The 19,738-nt window shown below is 32.3% G+C and overlaps 1 protein-coding gene across 4 annotated transcripts in view; it reads left to right on the forward strand.

The window, feature by feature from the left end:
* The window catches only part of LOC118199566 (telomerase protein component 1-like), a 507,852-nt gene that overhangs the window by 323,219 nt on the left and 164,895 nt on the right, over positions 1-19,738 (forward strand). For all 4 annotated transcript variants that reach the window (XM_085808431.1, XM_085808432.1, XM_085808434.1 and 1 more), the window contains 3 exons: positions 5,052-5,205; positions 14,057-14,152; positions 18,949-19,073. In XM_085808431.1, coding sequence (XP_085664557.1) covers positions 5,052-5,205; positions 14,057-14,152; positions 18,949-19,073 — 375 coding nt within the window. The remainder of the gene's footprint in view (positions 1-5,051; positions 5,206-14,056; positions 14,153-18,948; positions 19,074-19,738) is intronic.

Raw genomic sequence — 19,738 nt, forward strand, 5'->3', positions numbered from 1 at the left:
GTGATGACACATTAGAAAAACTTTTATTAGCGAAAGCAGGCCTACGTGGCAATTGCTATGAACAAAATTATGAAATTTCTTTCTTAACGAGAGCAAAATCTGCCACTGTCCATAACATTTGTATGAAAACTGATTAAAGTGCCTTTTTTTTTTTTTTTTTTTTTTTTTTTTTTTTTTTTAAACGATGAAAGTAATAAAAATGTTTTTTATGTCTAAGGTATTTTTGTTTTGCTTGCATTTAAGACTTAGTAACTATTTAAAGTTAATTCGTTATTAAAAACTATATTTTTATCATTTAAAAAGTCTTTTTAACATTGTGAAAAATCTCCTGATTTCTTAAAAAAATCTCCTGATTTTTGAGTGTCATAGGTTGGCAAGTATGATACTAGTAAGGCTTTGCTCTACAGGAGCCGTTATTTTTCAGCCTAGTTTCGTATAGCTTTATTTGGGTTATGCCCGGTTTATCAGCAAAAAAAATGAGTAAAATTTCTTAGCAGGTCTTCCATTATGTTCTAGTCTTCAGGCTGCATACGTCCCAGCTCCAAGATAGGTGGTTGCAAAACTTCCTCCTGCTTGGCTTACATCTGTAATTGGACTGTTGCTTGCTGAAAATTTATTTTTGCTCCTTCCGCCTTGAGGAATTCCATGCCTAAAACAACTGGAGCCTGTAAATTTTTAGCAACGAAAAAAATTGTCTTTGAGTTTCATTTTAAACTTGAACATTTAAAGTAGCAGCACAGCTTCAGTATAGCCCACTCAGAATTTTATCCAAAAAATATCGCCAAGAGCGGCGATAAATGATATGATGTGGTAACCCATACTATTCACCAAAAGCATGTAAACAAGAGGATGGAATTACGGTTACAGCTAATATAGTAGTCAGTAACATTTATTCATTTTTAATACAAATTACAGAGATATCCATTTACTCATAGTTAAATGCATGTGCCAATGTATTCTTACCTTTCTGGCATAGCTTCTCTTAAAATTTATCTCGCTCTGCGTTGCACAGGGAAATACAACATTTTTTAATTAGAATTGTACTAAAATTAACTATTTACACAAAATTCGTAACACTATTTTCGGCGATTGTCTAACGCTCAGAATTTGGAATACTGTTTTGGAGATCAGATTTTTGCATTTAGTTATGGATTGCTCTAAACCTGCTGCTAATGATGTTGTAATTAAGTATCGAGAGATTTTAAAGGAAAATTTAAGGTGGGAGTTTTCGAACAAGCGTAAAAGTTTGAGAAAGCCATTCATTCCAAACAGATATTTTATGTATGAATTAACAAGAGAATATGAACTTTTTAGAGGGTTTTGGTTGGGTTGTAGATTACTGAAGGATAAAATTTGTTGTGAAAAATGTAAGATACCATGCAAAGGTATCTTACATTTGGGAAAGCCAAGCAAAGGTGAGATTTTCCGGCATTGTTTTTAAAATTACATCCTTTTAACCTTAATCATTTTCATGAATTATTCCTTAATATTTCTTTCTTTTAAAATCGTGTATAATAGTCATAAATTTATTTCTGTTATCCACGATTTCTGGTGAAATCAAGATGGCCGCCATTTTTGAAACACGGAGTTTCATCGAAAATCTGGATGGCAATCATTTTTCAAAACAACGTATTTCATGTGCTTTGGCACCAAAGCAAATTCACCAAGCTTTAAAGGTGGGCTATACTGAAGCTGTTCCAAAGTAGCTTTTCCTACACAAGTGAAATATTTGCTTTGTGCGTCAATAACTGTCTGATTTTCTACACTAGACAGCCGATATCTTTTAAAACTTTTGCGAAAAATTTCTCAGAAAGGAAATTTGCATGCACCCCTGTATCTAATGCAGCCTCTGCTGTCACATTATTTAGCAAAACAATGAACCGCCTAGACCAAATTTTTCATGTGCACTGTATTTTATTGTATTTTAGGCGGTTTTCTCTATGAATGAGATAACTGCACCCTCATTCCATCAGTACTTTGGATTAGTTTAACTGTTGCTTCTTCCACCCCTTGTTTTCTTATCTTGCGGCTTACCTTGGGAATTGCCAAAACTTTTATTTCTAGAGTTTTCCTGTGATTGAATCATTGCCTGTTTTCTTCTATAATCCTATGAAACTGTACGTTCGGTCTCTGGCTGTAATCTACTGTAGGTGTTCTTTTGGCCGCCCTCTAGCTTTTGAATATTACCACCAGCTAAAACAACTGTTCTAAAGTGCTGAGTTTCTCAGTTCAGTAAAGTCCCGAATTTGGGGGCAATAGTTGGGGTAAAATAATGTGAATCACTTTGGTATCGGCCCTTTTCACATACAATAAATTAATAATTTTAATTTTTCTCAAAATACATTCTATCAACTCCTCGACCTTCCTTTGATACTTTGCTGAGTAATTCAGCTTCTAACATCGCTTTGTCTGTGATCACTGGGAACACGTTTAGAAGGGCAGTCTTAAATCTTTCAAATGTGTACATCTTACTGCCTATTTCTCTAATAAAAATTTACCGATCTGTACTACCTGCTTAAATCCTGTCCTTGTATGGCAATAGTAGCTATAATTATTTTTGAATTTTTTGTTAGCGGGCACAGTAAAAAAGTGGCTATCCAGCTGTTCCGAAATGCTGGTGATTGATATTCTACAATCAAATATCACTGCGGTTTTCATGGTGGCTCGCATTGTATCCACTAAGAAAGCAAATCCTTCGAAGGGTTTAGTAGAGCCAGTGGGGCCAGCAAGAAGTTAGCTTATCCTGGGCCATTGGTTCGGATTTATTTCAGGTGCCAATTTAAGGCTCTTCTTTTGCTAGCATAAATATCTACTATATTTCTAATCTAAGCGATAACTCTAAGCGACTTATCGCTTAGATTAGAACGTGAATACAACAGGGGAAGAGTGTAAAAGACCCTTTTGTTGACCCTCTTATTTACCCTCACCATCCACTTGTGGTGAGGAACTTAAGGATAATTATAACAAACCAAATTTAAAGGTAAGCCAGTTCATGTTTTTCAAGATTACACAAATTAATTTAATAGTGCAGATTGACTTGGAAACCAACACCGGCATGATATTAAACTTTGGTGGCAAGAATCTGAAGCCAAGATTCAGAATTCAAACAGCTGGTAAAAATAAAAACCTGTGCACTCAAATAGTGGAAACATGCTCCGACTAACCTTTTTGCTGCTTCAATTTAAATACACTCTCGTTCCTCCTAACTGATTTACATCCTGATGAGGAAATGCAGGGAAAACAAAGAGTGACAGAAAAGACTTAAGAAATTAAACTAACTGTTAGTAAAAATAATATAAACCTTATAATTAGAATATAAATATAAGGAAACTTAGAGAACAGAAAATTGGGTAAAATTTGTCTTTAGTTAAATATTTTAAAAACTTAAATTGTTTCCTGAAGTAACTTGAAATTGTTTTATTTCATTATTAAATTTTAAGCCTTACACAATAATAAGACTTTCATTTTAACCGTACAAGCCTATAAATTCATGTTTGTGACTGTTTGAAAAATACTGCGTTTTTATTACAGAAAGATTTTTTATGCTTAAGTAAAGAAACACAAATGGAATCATATACTAATGTTTGTGAACATTGCAACAGTATGAAATAATTATGCAAATTGAACCAAACTTACAGGAAATGTAAAGTGAGGTAAGACATGGAAATGATTAGAATTGCGCATGCGTGGAATGAGAACCAGCCACTTGTTCCACGTATGTAAAGGACTGCAAAGTTTCTTTAAAATCTGTTTATTGTCCTCTGTTATCGGTGAGCGTTTAATTAGTGGTCAGTATACCTTATTAACAGCAGAGTGTGTCTACTAACAGCTAATTGAGTTCAAATGAGGCTGCGTTGTCGATATGTGAGAGGGTGGACTTTCATATCGAGCAGTTGCAGCATAATGCCACAATGGCATGACAGTCATACGTGTTTGGAAGTAATGGATAGAGGAGAACCAAGTAAGGCAAAATGCTGGCAGTGGGGCATGCAATTGCACAACAGCACGGGATGACAGACACCTCATCCGCATGGCTGTGATGCATTATACAGAGCGTGCCATGTGGCAAAGATGTTTTCTTTGATGAATCTCGCTGCAATCTGGAGTGCAATGATGGAAGAGTATGCATCATACATTGCAGAGGGGAATGTCTGCTCCCACAGTGTGTTATCCAGCGTCACACTTCACAAACGTCTGGCATCATGGTGTGGGGAGCTATTGGGTCTAATTGTTGATCCTATCTTGTGCAGACTGCAAGTAACCTCAGCAGCGATCACTGCATAAAGGGAAGTTGCGGAACCAGAAATACTCCTCATTTTTTTACACATTCCGGGCTCTGTATTTCGGTAGGATAATGCCCATGCACATGTTTCTAAGACTGCACAAGCCTTTCTTAGGGTGCAACAGGTTTCACGTCTTCCATGGCCTGCTAATTTACCGGATATGTCGGCCACTGAACATGTCTGGGATTTATTTCATCGGTAGGCGAATCGCTTGTGCAGCTGGTGAGAGGCACACGCTAAGACTGAACTCTGGCATCAAGTCAAAGGAATGTCATTCCCCAGGATTACATTCAGAGTTTGTATGATTCAATGCCTTGATGTGTACAGGCTGTCATCATTCAGTATGGTGAATGCACAAAGTACTGATTTCCGACCTTCGTTTCCTTTTTTTTTTTTTTTTTTGTCTTATAAATTTGATCATTTATGTGTACCACTATCCTTAAATATGTAGAATCAAGTTCATTCATTTCCAACAATTCCTTCATGGTGATGCATTTTTCACAAACATTAGTGTATTTCTATCGTAATTACTTACTACCAGTTTTACTGCTCTAATATTTTGATTGTTTACAAAATTTAATTTTTAGCCCGAAGGAGCTTTAGTCCAGATGCTCTTGAAATGGTTCTCGAAACGTGTATGTGTATGTAAATAAAAATGACGCCCCTTTGGTCATAATATAAAAATCTGAAACTTTCAGATTCTGTTTAATTTTATGTTATTTTTCAGTTACATTGTTTGCTGAAGGTTGTGATATTTTATAACTTTAGGTGTCCTCAGTTGGTTGGACAACAAGCTCTAAATGAGCCTAAAGACTCTTTAGTGCAGTTTACAGCAGAAGATACAGTTTTCAATACTGTTGAATGTATATCAAGATCTAGTGAAACAGATTTGCGACTTGGGACTCTTGATGGGTTTATGAAGGTAAAATACTATTTTATTCACTTTTTTTTTTATTTCTGTGGTGTACTTTGTTTGTCACGTTATGTTTGCTATCATAATATTAAATCAAAAGTATAATTTTTTAATGCTTAATTAGTCTTAGTTTACACACTATGCTAAAATTATATTAAAGAATTGCTAAGGTCTGAGTTTTAATAGTCACCCATATGCTTTGCGAGGTGGATTATGAATGAATAGCTTGATTAAGTTATTTTGTTGCTATTTCATGTGAGGTTGCTTTACATAGAGTTGCTGTACTTTCCAGAATCGATACCCAGATGTATGTAAAATCAAAAGGAAGATTGCTATTGAAATATAATTTTGTGGCAATTTTAATAGTTTCTGTAATTCGAAGGTCACTTTTGTGTTGAAGTTTATTGATCTTAGATTTGTTCCACTTAACTGCAAAGTGCACATGTTTTAAGAGTTATTTTGCCTAAGGCATGCTATTTTTGTCTCTAGGTTGATTGTCAGAGAGTTTATAAACATCTTTCTTCTCTTCATCAATTCTTATTAATAATTTTGTAGATGTTGAACCTATACAATGAATTTCATTATCTTATTCTTTGTCAGGTGTTGGGATGGTGCACATACCAAATGTTAACTGTTGCACTGTCATTCTGATTTGTCTGCCGTTAATGATTTCCAACTGAATGCAAAGGGGGTTATGACACGTTTATATTTGAAGCCTTTAAAAATCAAAGTGATGTATAGGGTAATGAGGTAATAAATTAGTTTTCAAAAGATTTGGATGTAAACTTCTCATAACCCCACCCTCATCTTCTCCAAAATAATTAAGAATGGACAAATCAGATGCCATTACAACGGATGCATCAAGTGTGTATGCCATTTCCATCCACAATGAGGAAAAGATACTGAAACTTAGTATATTCATTTGACATCTAGAAAGTTTTCAATTTAAATTGTGTGTGTGATAAAAATATTTATAAATTCTCTATCAATGCAAACAGCAATGAAAGTAACAAATTCATGGTAGAATACCTTTTAGAGCGTCAGTACTTTGTAACTGAATGGGACAATGCGAAAATCATCAATAAACTTCAGCACAAAAGTGGCCTTAAAATTAGAGAAGCTAATGAAATTGCTATAAAATTTGGTTGCAATAAAGACCTTTCTTTTAATCTTACATACATTTGGATATCAAGTCTCAAAAGTATATTGCATTACATCAAATATACAGTGAGGCCATTTTCCTGCCTGGTAAGGCCTACAACAAAACGTCACATTTGAAGAACATTTAAAAATAGCAAGCCAGACATATCAAACAGCATTGGATTAACTTAAGAGAATTCAAAATTACAGATAATGCAACATAATCAACAAAAGAAACATTGGAAGTTACAGTATACAATATTATACATTTAATTGTTGTGTTCAAATATCAATACTATTAATTGAAGAGTATCAGAACTTTAAAAAAAAAAAAAAAAAAGTACTCAAGTTTTGAGTCTAAATGTATGGTTTCCAATATTTTGTGTTATAAGAAAAAAAAAAAAAAAAGATTCATTTCAAGAAGATGAATTGGAAAATAAATCGGACACAAAAACAAGACCAAATACTAATGAAATATTTGAACATACTATGAAATTTTAAAAATTGTCACAAATTTCATTTTTATCTTTGGAGAACAGTTGTAGTTCGCACTGAGAATTTAACCTGTTAAATAAACCAGGTTAAATAATGATGCAAAGTTGATGTTCAATATAGCTGTCATTAAATTTGCATTTTACAAGCAGAATTCCAGAAAAATTCCGAGGATAAAAAAAATTCCAAAGTCCTAAACAGTTCCAAGGATACATTTAGAAGTCAATCAGTAAGTCCAGATCAACCAAAATGTAAGCTTTTAAACTGTGGTATATTGTCAGATAATGTAAGGGATACACTTAAACTATATCAAACAGAATTCTACGAAGTCCTGCATTGTTCACTGAGCAGTCTTAGATAGTTATTTTAAAAAAGTATAGTAGATATCTGAGATCTGGACTTGTGAGAACTTCAACAATTACAAATTAGGAAATTTTCCTGAGTTTAGATCATTATTTTAAGTCTAATAAGATTGCAGATAGGAATTATAAAATTAAAATTCTTAAATAATTGTTTTTGAAGTAATGAAGCATTTGTAATCTTCAGGAAATAAAAATTTATGAGAGAAAAAAAGCTAAATATTATTTGTTTGCTTTAAGCATTTTTTCGATGTAAGTTGTTTTAAGTTACTTTTTTTGTGCTAATTCTTTCTCCTTAATCGTACAGATAGACAATTTCTTATTCAGTTACAAAGTTCTGTAATTACCATGTTGAGGATTCTCACTAAATAAATGTCAGTCTATTTTTTTCCCCCTCAAGAACCTATCTCTCACTTTCATTAATATCAGTAAAGAAATTTTCTGGGTTTGGAACTATACTACAGATTCTTCGGTCCTTCCATTAATTGATATTTAAGACATTATCATCCCAATGGAATACCTCTGTTATATCACCTTCATTCTTTGCCACTTCACATTTCTTCACAAATTTCATTCATTGGAAAATTTAGCATTTTCTTTGCAGTATCCAAAGCTTTCAAATTCGCAGCTATCATCATAAAGCTTAGCGAGTGTCCGCTGTGCACTATTGGCGATGTATCATGAGATTAGTGAAAAAAATATGTTTTCCTGCTAAAATTTGTCTTGTTTCTATTGTACACTGAGGAAATTAAGCCTCAGTTATATTAGTTTTGTTATTTATAATACTTGCATCTATTTCCTGTATATGCTTAAGGCTTATTTGTGTTATGATGAAATAAATTTCCACATGTACTTAAGGTGGTACTTTTCCATTATGCATCTGCTGTGCATTGTGGTGGGTTTTTTTTAAATCATTAGTAATTTCTAGTCGTAAGAATAGTATATAGGTTGCAAACATACACAACACATGGGGGATGATGGCCAGTAGATCATGACCTGTCATGCACCTCAAAATCACATGAAAGGAAGAAGTTGGGATTTGCAAATGACAGAGAGGACAGACATATTGTATTGTATTTCAGCGCATTTAGACGATGGAGGAGCGAGAAATGACATCTGAAGCAATGCATAAAAGAAAAGTTGTGTAGTGGATTTCTCATTCAGAAAAGGCTTTGTAAGGTTGGAGTTTCCTCAGAATATCATGTTATTACCTCGAATAATAAGAAGAAATGCTTACCATCAAGTTTCAAAATTAGATAGAATCAGGATCATTGCCTATCAAAAGTGTAGATTATTGTTCCCTGATATCGCCGGTCACACTGGTTGACATCCAATCACTGTCATGCAGATATGGAATCAATGGTTTACTGAATGAAGGGTCATACTGAATGGCTTGCAGGATCTCAACGCCCTCCCATGACTAATGCTAGAGAGGACAGACATATTGTGAGATCAGCGCTGTAAAACTTATGACCACATCACAGACCATTAGTCAGGAAAGGGGCATGTTTGCAGCATGCCCTGTATCAGCTCGTAAAGTGCATCGACGTTTGCAGCAGCGTGGACTATAAGCAGGGTAACCATTACTTCAGCTTCCCTTGACAGTTCAGCATAGAGAGAGACTGTGACTCTGGTGCACCAAACGACAAAGCTAGTACAAGGGAAGTGGCAAAATGTAGCCTCTTTACTACTGCTAATATCAATTATGAATTCATTTGCTGTGTATTAATATATATGATTATTGTTTGATGAGAAATAAAAATGTTATTATTACAGAATTCCAAAATTTCATCCCATTTGTAAATTGCTGTTCAATTTGCTGAAAATTTATATCATTTTGTATAATTAATGATTAAAGGAAATTGTATGCATTGTTTTTAAAATCCTTAAGTATCAAGCTATTCAGATTATATATTTTTATGCCATTATTTTTTGCATATAAATTATGAGGAATAATGATTATGGAAAACTGTATGATCTATCTATATTACATGCATATAAAGTCTAATTTTTATTCATTGCTCTGAAAAGCTGCAGTGCATTAAAGAAAATATTATTAAAGAAAATTGTGTGTATTGTTTTTAATTTTTTTAATATCGAGCTATGTAGATTATAAATTAAAGACACTTTATATGATTCTGAAACACTTAACAATTTTGAAAGTAATTATGTAGTAACTTTTTTTTAGTGTATGATTAGATTTTTTTGCTTGGCTTAATTATGAACTGATCTTGAGTCTAATATTCAAAGTTCAAAACTGCATTAATTATATTATACTTATGTCTAGTTACTGATTATTATGCTGAGAACCCGCAATGTTTTAAATAAATATTGCTTGAATGGAAACAGATATTAAAGATTAAGCTATGTAAATAATCTTTTTTTTATGAATCATAGAGAATATTTTCTATGCTATAGATGTGCTTATCAAGGCCATGTATTCCAACAAATACTGTCAATAATTTAAAAGCAACTTAAAATTTAAAAGTTAATTTATAGTAATTAATTACAAGAAACTTCAGCAAATGCCTTAAATAGTATCAGAATCATACAAATTTAGTGTGAAAAACTATGTGATAATGCAAAGACATTTTAAATACCTATAATTTTCAAAAATCTTAAATGCATAAAAAAAACTTATAAATACTTTTGCATTGAAATATATCACTGATGCATTTATTAGCTTTTTCTCAATTCAATTTCTGTTCAGCTGGTTTCAAAACAATCAGTTTATGTTCTGCAGGCATGAACAATGCACAAAATGTTACTTGCCATTTTAAATTATTTTATAAAAAGCCTAATAATTCCTGTGAATGCTTATCAATGATAAAATGAATTAACAATTCTCTTATGGATCTTATAAATTTAATGTGGAAACAATTTGATAAAAATTAAAATGCAAGGGACATTTGAAATACCCAAAATTTTCGAAGATCATAAACGTGTGAAAATTTCATATAAAGAATTTCTCCTAGTTGCATACTTGAAAACTGACTTATAAATGCTTTTATATTGTAGCATATCATTACATTATTCAAGAGTTATTCCTGTTTTTGCTCAATTTGTTTCAACAGAATTAATATTATATGCTGCGTCATATTCTGTAGACAAATGTAGTGCATGAATTTCACTTACCATTACATTTCATATACTACTTACAGTTCATATGCTAGACAATAACTTATTAATGCTTTCACATTATTATTCTATTTATTAGTACTGTCTGAATTCAATATAATTAATTTTATGTACTATGCTATGTAAATAAATGTAACACTTGATGCATCACCTATTATATTCCAAATATTGTTAATCTCTTGTAACTTACACTATGCTAGAAAATAATTTAAGCATCCTCATGCATTATAATATACCACTACTTCATTTACTAGCTTATGCTGAATTCAGTTTTTGTTTAATTGGTTTCTAATGTATCAAATGCTGTACACAAACATTATTCACAATACATCACTAACTATTATATTGCTAACATATTTTTACTTAAATTTCACATGTTACTGCCTAAAAACTTGTTACTTTAGTTATTCTATGTAACAATGTAAATAAAATATTGAGTAAGTATATCAAAACTGATGTTTATTAAATTTTATACAGCTTCTAATTTTGCTTACGACATCATTTTGAATATGTTTAAATATTTAAGATAAATGTTATAATTAAATCAATAAAATGTATTTTTGTTATTCTGTATAATATTTCATATAAAATATTGCATAAATTTTAGTAAGTCAAAATATAGCTAATTAAATATCTGAGCTTTCCATGTCATCACCACAATAATGTAACACTTCCTTTAGATGATCTATTGCTTGTAGTTTTTTCTTGTTATGATTATGTTGAAGGATATTAGTTTGTTTCATCTACAACTCACAGGATTTAGATATAACCATAGATTTTAAACATACAGCAAACAAACTTTGTTACGGCGCTAATGTAAACAAAGTTGAAAGCAGATATTCTTGTCATTCAAGGGGAAAATAATATACATATTGCCGTTCTTACAGCAAAAACAGGATGAATTTGTTAGCTGACATGGCGAAAAATGTATGGAAACAATAATGTGTTATTCTTTACTTTGGGGGGAAAAAAAGGAAATTTTGAATTTTTGAAGAAAGTGCTGCATAGAAGCTGCGAGTATGTTTATACCCACTACTAGTGATTTCACGATCGCAGTGTCAAAGCCTTGTTTTTCCGGTGGTGATGCATAGTGGCCCTGCACTTGGTGTGATGGTTTGGGCATCCAACGGGTACATGACACGCACATCTCTAGTTCGGATGGACGATAATTTGAATGCAGATGGGTGCATTTCTGACATCTCAGTTCAGTGATTGTGCCCTATCTTCAACGCCCCCAAATGCCACATTCCAACAAGATAATGCAAGATCACATATTGTATGTCGTATTCTGACCTTCCTTGATTGCTGCCCTGGCCTGCACGGTCTTCAGTTCTGTAACTCATTGAAAACATCTGGTCATGGGTTGTTGAGAGACTGGCCGGCAACCCATCTCCAGCTAATACTGTTGATGATGAAGTGTGGCATAGACTTGAAACAGCATAGAATGAATTGCCCATTTCTGTCAACCAAGGCCAGTTTGACTCCACACCTAATGGGGTAAGGCCCTTTTAGCTGCCATGGATGTCAGCTGTTTCTACTAATTTTGCACTGCTGTAAACCTCCAAAATGCTTACAAATTTAATCATTTTGTCTTCAGGCCATACTGTTTACGTGTAATAAGTATCTTTTTTGTACTTGCTTTCCTTCATGTTGTTGCAGTTTTAATGTCCAGAAGTGTATTTCTTTATTTGGGACGAACAGCTTTCTCCTTCTTTATGTGCATCACCCACTTGATGATGGAAACAAAGGCAATAGGATAAAGAATACTTAAGTACTTAGACATCATGCTAGCTCCATCAGCAGACAGAATTCTTAATCCAAAATCATCACCTAATTTTAAAGTCTGTATGATGCATGCTGTACATGCTGGGGTTGTATGAAGCCAGCAATGAATACTTGTATAATTTCGGTTGCATTCCCCCCCCCAGGTTGAAGAAGTTGACCAGAAATAAGTTATGAAATTATGAATTACCATATGAAATTGAACTGAGGTACCTTTACAAACTTCTAAATAATCAGTTGCACTGGTCTCCTTAAAGGTTGAGCTGAAGTCTTGAAACTGCAACTGTGCACTCTTTCATCTCTTCCTGTATGGATGTCTACAGCCTTCTCAAGTCTCCATATATGGCAACGTAACTTATCTTCTTGCATTAACATGGCATTACCTGTCTTTAACTCATGTGCCACATGAATAGGTGTTGTATAATGAACACAGTTTAGTTGTAGGGAATTCCTTGCATTTCCTGTGCCAAAAGTTATTCGGCATGACCATGGGCACCTGGGAGCCCAAGTATTGAATTTCAAATTTGTTTTATTATCTATTTCATATTTTAGAAACGTTAATGAATTTTTTATTAAGAAACTCAACAATTTCGAAGTGACCGATGGCAGCACCCTGTGCGGAATAAAATATTTATATCTGGAGCGCGATGCTGTCTATGAGAAATTCTAGAGATATGCTGTGTTTAAATATTTTTAGCCCAAATGGGTGTTAGCCAAATGCTCTTGAAATGCTTATATATGTGTAAATAAATAAATAAAAAATTGGGGCATAATATAAAATCTGAAAGCTTTCAGATTTTTTTTAAAGTTATTTAAAAAATTTTTTGAGTGTTTGCATCTGTGAAAGTCCTTTGAGAAAGTAACCTTTGCATATACTTCTCAAGGAATGATTTGAACGTGGAACTGACCATATAGAATGGAATTTCTAACTGGTCCAGAGTAAAGGGCTGTTCCCACTGAGGTTTATCTGAGCTAACAGATTCAGTTTCATGTGTCGACTAGCTGCACTATGCCTGCAGGTCAGATTTTTCAACTTGCTGCCCTGTGGGATAAAGTTGGTTTTGGAGATGGGTTGGCTCTGTTAGTTGTCCCCGTTAGCTCAGATAAACCCCTGTGGGAACGGCCCTTAAGATCTGCTCTGAACTTACTGGATAACCTGTTGTGTTTCAGCTCCTAAAGGGAAGACACATGAAAAGTAGTTAACTCGCATTGTGTTGCCTTGCATAACATTTTTCTGCATTACTCCAGGAACTATCGGGGCAACAATGATGTTCATGTAGAAGAAAAAGAAAAAAGTTCTGAATAATCAAAGAGGGAGGGAAAGGTACTGGATGCACAAGAAGTCCCAGAGACTTTTTATGCAAGACTTTCATTTAATTTACTTTTCTTTTACTATGCTTTATTTGATACTGTGACTCAAAACTTGGTGAAAACCAGGGATTAAACCCAGGCCCAGCTCCGGCAAATCTATGTTTCAAGTGAAAATATAACTAAAGTCTGAGTTCCACATAAAATGAACTGTGGTACTTTAAATTAATGTTTAACTATTTGTCATTAGTTTAATTTTTTTTAATATATATTTTTACACTTCATTTAATTTTACATTTAAGTTTAAATATTCATTATGTATTATTTTACGTATTTAATTTTATTTGTCTTTCCAGATAGTCTTTGAACTGAAACAGCCTTTGGCTGAAAACTATATATATATATTTATTTAAATATGCTGCACCTTAAAATTCTTTCCACAGTTCTTTCAAATTTGGTAAATGAAAAATTAAACTTCAGATTAAGATCTTATAATTTATTAAGTTTCTATGTATTTTAAAATATATTTTCATACTTTCTTGCATTCATGCTTCCATGTAAAAAGATGTATTTATTTAGCTGATTTTATGCTTTTTTTATCAGCTGAATTTTTTAAGATGCTGAATGTTGTGTTTATTTAGAATGTAACTGCTGTTGCATGTGAAAATTCTTTACCTTATGCTGTTTTGGGGAGTTCTGATGGTTACTTGAGAGTTATGGATATCACATCAAGAAAGGTAAATTTAATTATCTCAAAGTTTTAGTAAAAATATGATGTTTTAAAAAGCATGTTTATAGCTTTTTTTTTTTTTTTAAAGGATCATGTTCTTACCTACTTAATGAAAATTGCTGAGTGATTTATTAAACTTTTATAATGCATCACCGTTTCATTTATTAGTCTTAGTATATGTTAAAAATGCTCTCATTTACTGGATTAGTATTACTAATGAATGTAATATCTGTAAATAGTATTTTACTGTGGTAATGGCAAGAAATATTTTTTTTTTTTTTTTTTCTGAATTTGCAGTTAGTATTTCTTTAGTAGTATAACCACTGAACTTTTTTTTATAATTTTCTACATTTCACACTGAAATGTCATTATTTATAAACAGTTTAACCTATTGTCAATCTATTGTTTTTCACTGTCATGCAAGTGTAGGAAAATGTTTAAGTCAGAAACATATTGTTGCAAGTCGTGGGTTTCTAGTGCTCTTTAAAAGAATACAGTAAAGGTTCGACTATCTGAAAAACTCAGAGAATGTCCACTTCCTTATAAATGAATATATAAAAATGAATTTCTGTGTAAAAAAGCCAAATGAATGAAAGGAAGAATTTCCAGAATTGAAAGGAAGAATTGTTATAAACTTGAATATCAAATGCCTACATTTAAATTGTTTAAGACTTCAAAAGAAAAAATTGGCATTTCAGACATAAACATCGAAGTGAAACATCATATTTGATTATAAAACTCCATCAACCGTGAAAATTAGTGGAGATCTCATCAGACTTGGCCACTCCGTCAGAAGTTTGAAAGAACAGATTGCTCCATATTTAGTAAGATAATCAACATATATAAAGATATTAAATCTTAAATGATATGTCATAATTTTTCATGTTTCACAGCCATTATTTATCCATTTGCACGTAAGTTTTGCTTTTCTTAATGGCAGGATTCTTTGATTTTAAAAACACTCTCTTGCACTTTGCTCAGTGAAGACCATTCCCAAATTTTAATAATTTTTTCAAAATGTGACTAAAATAGAAGTGTATAGCAGTGAACTTATATTAACATTTTTTATAAAAGTTGCACTGACAGGACATGAATTAATTGGGTTTTCATAAATACAGAGCATTATGTGTTGTGCATTTATTATTGGAGATAAATTGCACTGCTTGGCAGCAGTTTTTGTTTAATTCATATCGCAGTCCTGTTCATGTTTTACAGCAAAGTTATAAATGTCTTATTTGCTTAATTTTATGTTAGAAATTAAAAAAAGACTCTAAATTTTAAAAATTTTGCGACTACTTGAGCTTTCTTGTTAATTGAATGCTGCATAGTCAGGCTTTTACTACTCCAGATAAATGGAGAGAAACTGACAATTTATCATACATAATAGTGACATCCAGCAAAATAAATTGCTGTAAATAGCAAAAGAAGAATGCAGATATTAAGAAATTCCTCTTTAAAGCACAAGAAGTTTCCTAGATTCTGACTTCACTCATAGAGTCAAATCTGAAATGCAATTAACTCTCTCTGAACAGCAAAATCTCAGAGCTGATTAACAGTCAATGCGTTCTGGTTTTGGGGGCTGTATTTATATGATATTCCATGGGTTTCTAGAAGCTTGGAGGAAAACCGCTTCTGTCGCTTTGAAAGTGCATTTTCTCAAAGCTTCCAGAAAAGTCACTAAGTTGGCAAAAAAATCACAGAATGTCACCAATTTGACGACAAAAATTGTTATCGGCTTAACTCACATTATAGTTAAGCTGTTTTTACCATTTTAACATTGTTTGATTAAAAGCTGAAAGGTCTGCAATTCTGTACAAGAAATTAATAGTTATATGTGAAACATATGGCCACAAATTCAATTATGCTCTAACTGAACCCTATAATTATCACCTCAAAAGCAACAAATAAACAAATAACTAAATTAAATGGTACTCATGGATAGCAATGCAATCAAAATGAATTTAAATATTTAGAGAAATTTGTAACATCTTTTCCTCCATCAGGACTGCATGTCCTTGGTGGTGCACTCCCCAAGACCAGCGACAACTAATCTTCATTGCCAAAATAAGGTGCAAGTGCATTCCTTTAAGATCTAGAAAGAGCTCTTTGAATACATACCATTATGCCATCCAGTTTCTTGATCATATGAAAGTGCCCCTATCAGCTATCTGCAGCTGTGTGAGATCTCTTGGTGATATTTGGGGTTGCACAATCAGACTTGATCTCCTTCCTTGAATTCCTTCATTCATTTGGCATTTTATCTTCATCTTCCGTATTCCAATGTTGATCTTTTCCTGGCAAACCAATGAATGTCTTTCAAATGTCCCTGCGGTTCTCAGACAACCAACGTAAAGAAGGTGTAGCTTCTCTGTTAAAGAAACTAGGTGTGTCTAGTGGTTGTCTGAAGAGCAGATTACATGGCACTAAGATCTTGGTCAAAAATAATTTGTGATGTTGAAAATCCAGTGCCTTCTTGAACAGCACTACTGTACACAAACAAGAATAATTTCAATTTTAGGTCCTAGTCTTGCTAGCACCAAGGTATAAACAGAGAGATAAAGGCTACAGGATATAAATAGAATTAACATTTAATTAATCTCTGCACCATACTGTTGAACTGTGGATGTAAAAGGTGGTTTGAGTGCTTTCCATACTCAGAATTATACATAATCCTTTAAATACGGTAGATGTGAAGTTTGTATTTCAGTGCTATCATTATAATGTAGTAATCATTAATTTAAAATGAAATTAATTTTACGAAATTTCTTTTTATTTAGCATAATGAATGTGAGTTATACCTGTGTGTACATGGAAAAAAATCATCTTAGGAAGCATTTTAAAAATTATTTCAAAACATTTTGGACTTGCATCAGCCTTTCATTTCAATTTGGTTCCACTTGTTTTAGCTACTAAATATTTCTAATCAAGTTCTTTTTTTCACACACACGTATATAGATATATTTTAAGTATAATATTTTTTATTGATATCATTGGCAAATGAATGAGATGTTCTTTTGATGATCTCAGGAATAGGCTATTAATTTCAACTTTGAAAAACTCCTTTCCTTACAAGCAACCATGCAAACAGTATTAAATAAATACACAGTCCTATGGCAATATTTATAAACATATAGGTTAGTTTATTTTTGTATGTATAGTCTGAAACATTGTGAGATGACATATCCTTTTGGAAGAATGTGCAACTTCTTTAATTATATAAATAAAGCTGTATTATTAATATCTCAAGAATGTTAAAATTTTTACTGTCATTCAGTTTTAACTGTAAATCTTTGATGTGTTTTAATCCCATCCTTTTAATTTGTTTATGGCATGAATAAAGTTTAAAATTTACGTTGTGTTTTATAAAATGATGATTTGGCAGTGTCTAAATCAAAGACAAAAAATGTGTTTTAAAATTTTCTTTAGCATTGTTTATAGAATCATCTGGTGCTTTACAGCTGAAAACATTTTGTTCTTATTTGATTTGTTGAAAAATACTGTGAATGTTCATTGCATTTAGTATTCCTTTTTTTTTTTTTTTAATATTTCATTTAGCAATTTTTCAGCATATATTACTCCAGAATACTTAAATTTTAAAAATGTAATTAATCCAAATTCATTTAATTTTTATTGATATGAAGTAATTAAGCTAATAGAAAATCATTTTTATTTGTTTTTAATAATTCAGGGACATTAGAGTGTGTATAGTCTTTACTTTATTAACTAAAAATTAAATAAATATTGCTACTCACAGCAATGAGATAGATGAGATAGATGCCAGTTCTTGCATAGCTGTTCTGTGTTTGGATCTCTTGGGTCTGAGATTGCCACATAGATCAAGTCGATTTCAGTACTTTGCTTTTATTTGAATTTTCAGAGGAAATCCTTACTCAGACAGATACATAAAAACAAACCGAATTGTAGTTTTTAAAGAACAATTGTAAAGTTTACTATATTCCATTTTCACTGAGCCAAGCAGCTCCAAATGTGCAGCAAAACAGTGGCAAGAAACAACACATTTACATTAATTTAAATCCCTCTTTTATTGCCAAGATAGAGTGGGAAGTCCATAAATTAAGTAACTGGAAATAAAGTTTGTTAAATTTTGATCCTGGGAGCAAAAATGATACATGATTGCCAAGTGTTATTTCCAAGTTTCGAGATTTTTGCCTGTAGTGTGATATATAAAGTTAATTTGAATTTTCTTTTTTCTTTTTTTTTTAACTAGGTGGACCACAAAGGTGTGCTTTGAGAATTACTTGTGGTCCATAGATTATAGGTTGAGAAACGCTGGCTTAAATTATGAGCAACATTTTTTTTTCATTATATTTGGATGTGATGTAAATGGTCTCGGTTATCAAATCAGATTTAGCTGCAATTTCTACTTATTTTGGAAAGTTACATTATCATTATGAATAATAAAGTGATTTATTGACAAATCTCCAAAAAAACTATTGGTAATCTTAATATTATGGTATGTGGCTGCTGCCCCCTTCATAAGGACAATTACAAGTGCAAATGTACAGTTCCTTGCGTGGATGATAGAAACCACATGAATGCTAATTACTTCATATTTAAGGGTTGTAAAAGAAAGTGCTTGAGGCAGGACCTTCATGCTTTGAGCGGAAAGATTGAATTTTTGCTTACCGATAGAGAAACGTGAAGGAGGCAATCAAAACTTCCATTTATTAAGAAAGTTTATCATTAATAATTTTAATTTCGAAGAAATATTTATTACTAACTCTTGTTTCTGTCTTTTGAAATACAATCATGTACATTTAATGTAATTTAGAATTTCTATAGGTTGTTCGGAGGCTTAAAAGTCATGTATCTACAATCACTTTCATATGCTTTGCTGGGAAGAATCGAATATGTGTGGCATCTGCAGATACTACTCTGAGTATTTGGAGTAGCAATGATTATAACAGGTATGAGGCATTCTTTTAATACTTTCTCGTTCTTTATTTATAAAGATTAATTATTATGTGAAGTAGTTGTAAGTGAACAAGTATTTAAAATGTAATAAACAGATGATACAAGAAGCATATTTCTGTTATTAAAAATAAAGATCACAAATGAAATAATAATTTGTTGCTGGTACAGAACATATACAGCTCTACCCGACAAGACGGCTCCTGACCTAAGCTGTCCTGTAGGACAACAAAGAGGATAATACCATCTTGTGCAAGAAAGAAACCACTATCAGCACACTGCAACCAAGGGCCAGGTGACAAATCAGATGTGCTAAATTGAATAATAGTCATAAGAAAACGGAAGTTTTTGTCATAAAAACTAGTGTGCCTTGTGCACTAGGTGCTTTGTACGATTAGAAAAAGAAAAATGATTTAGGATGAAAACCATCTTGAAGGGAAAATATAAAAAGCATTTATATGAAAGTTAGGCACAGTTATTGGAATTTTGGACTTTGAGATTTTGAATTTAAAGAATTACCATATACACCACAACCAAAGAGCACAGAATATGTAAATAAACATAATTTGACGAAATTTTCATAAAGGAACTAAAAGTAAAGAGAAGGTACACTGCTCAAAAAAAAAAAAAAAATGGGACAGTGCTATATCTCCCGTTCTAC

The sequence above is a fragment of the Stegodyphus dumicola genome, chromosome X1 (assembly GCF_044657685.1).
Source record: "Stegodyphus dumicola isolate Sdum_Otavi_A_Nest chromosome X1, ASM4465768v1".
In the NCBI taxonomy this organism is placed as follows: Eukaryota; Metazoa; Arthropoda; class Arachnida; order Araneae; family Eresidae; genus Stegodyphus; species Stegodyphus dumicola.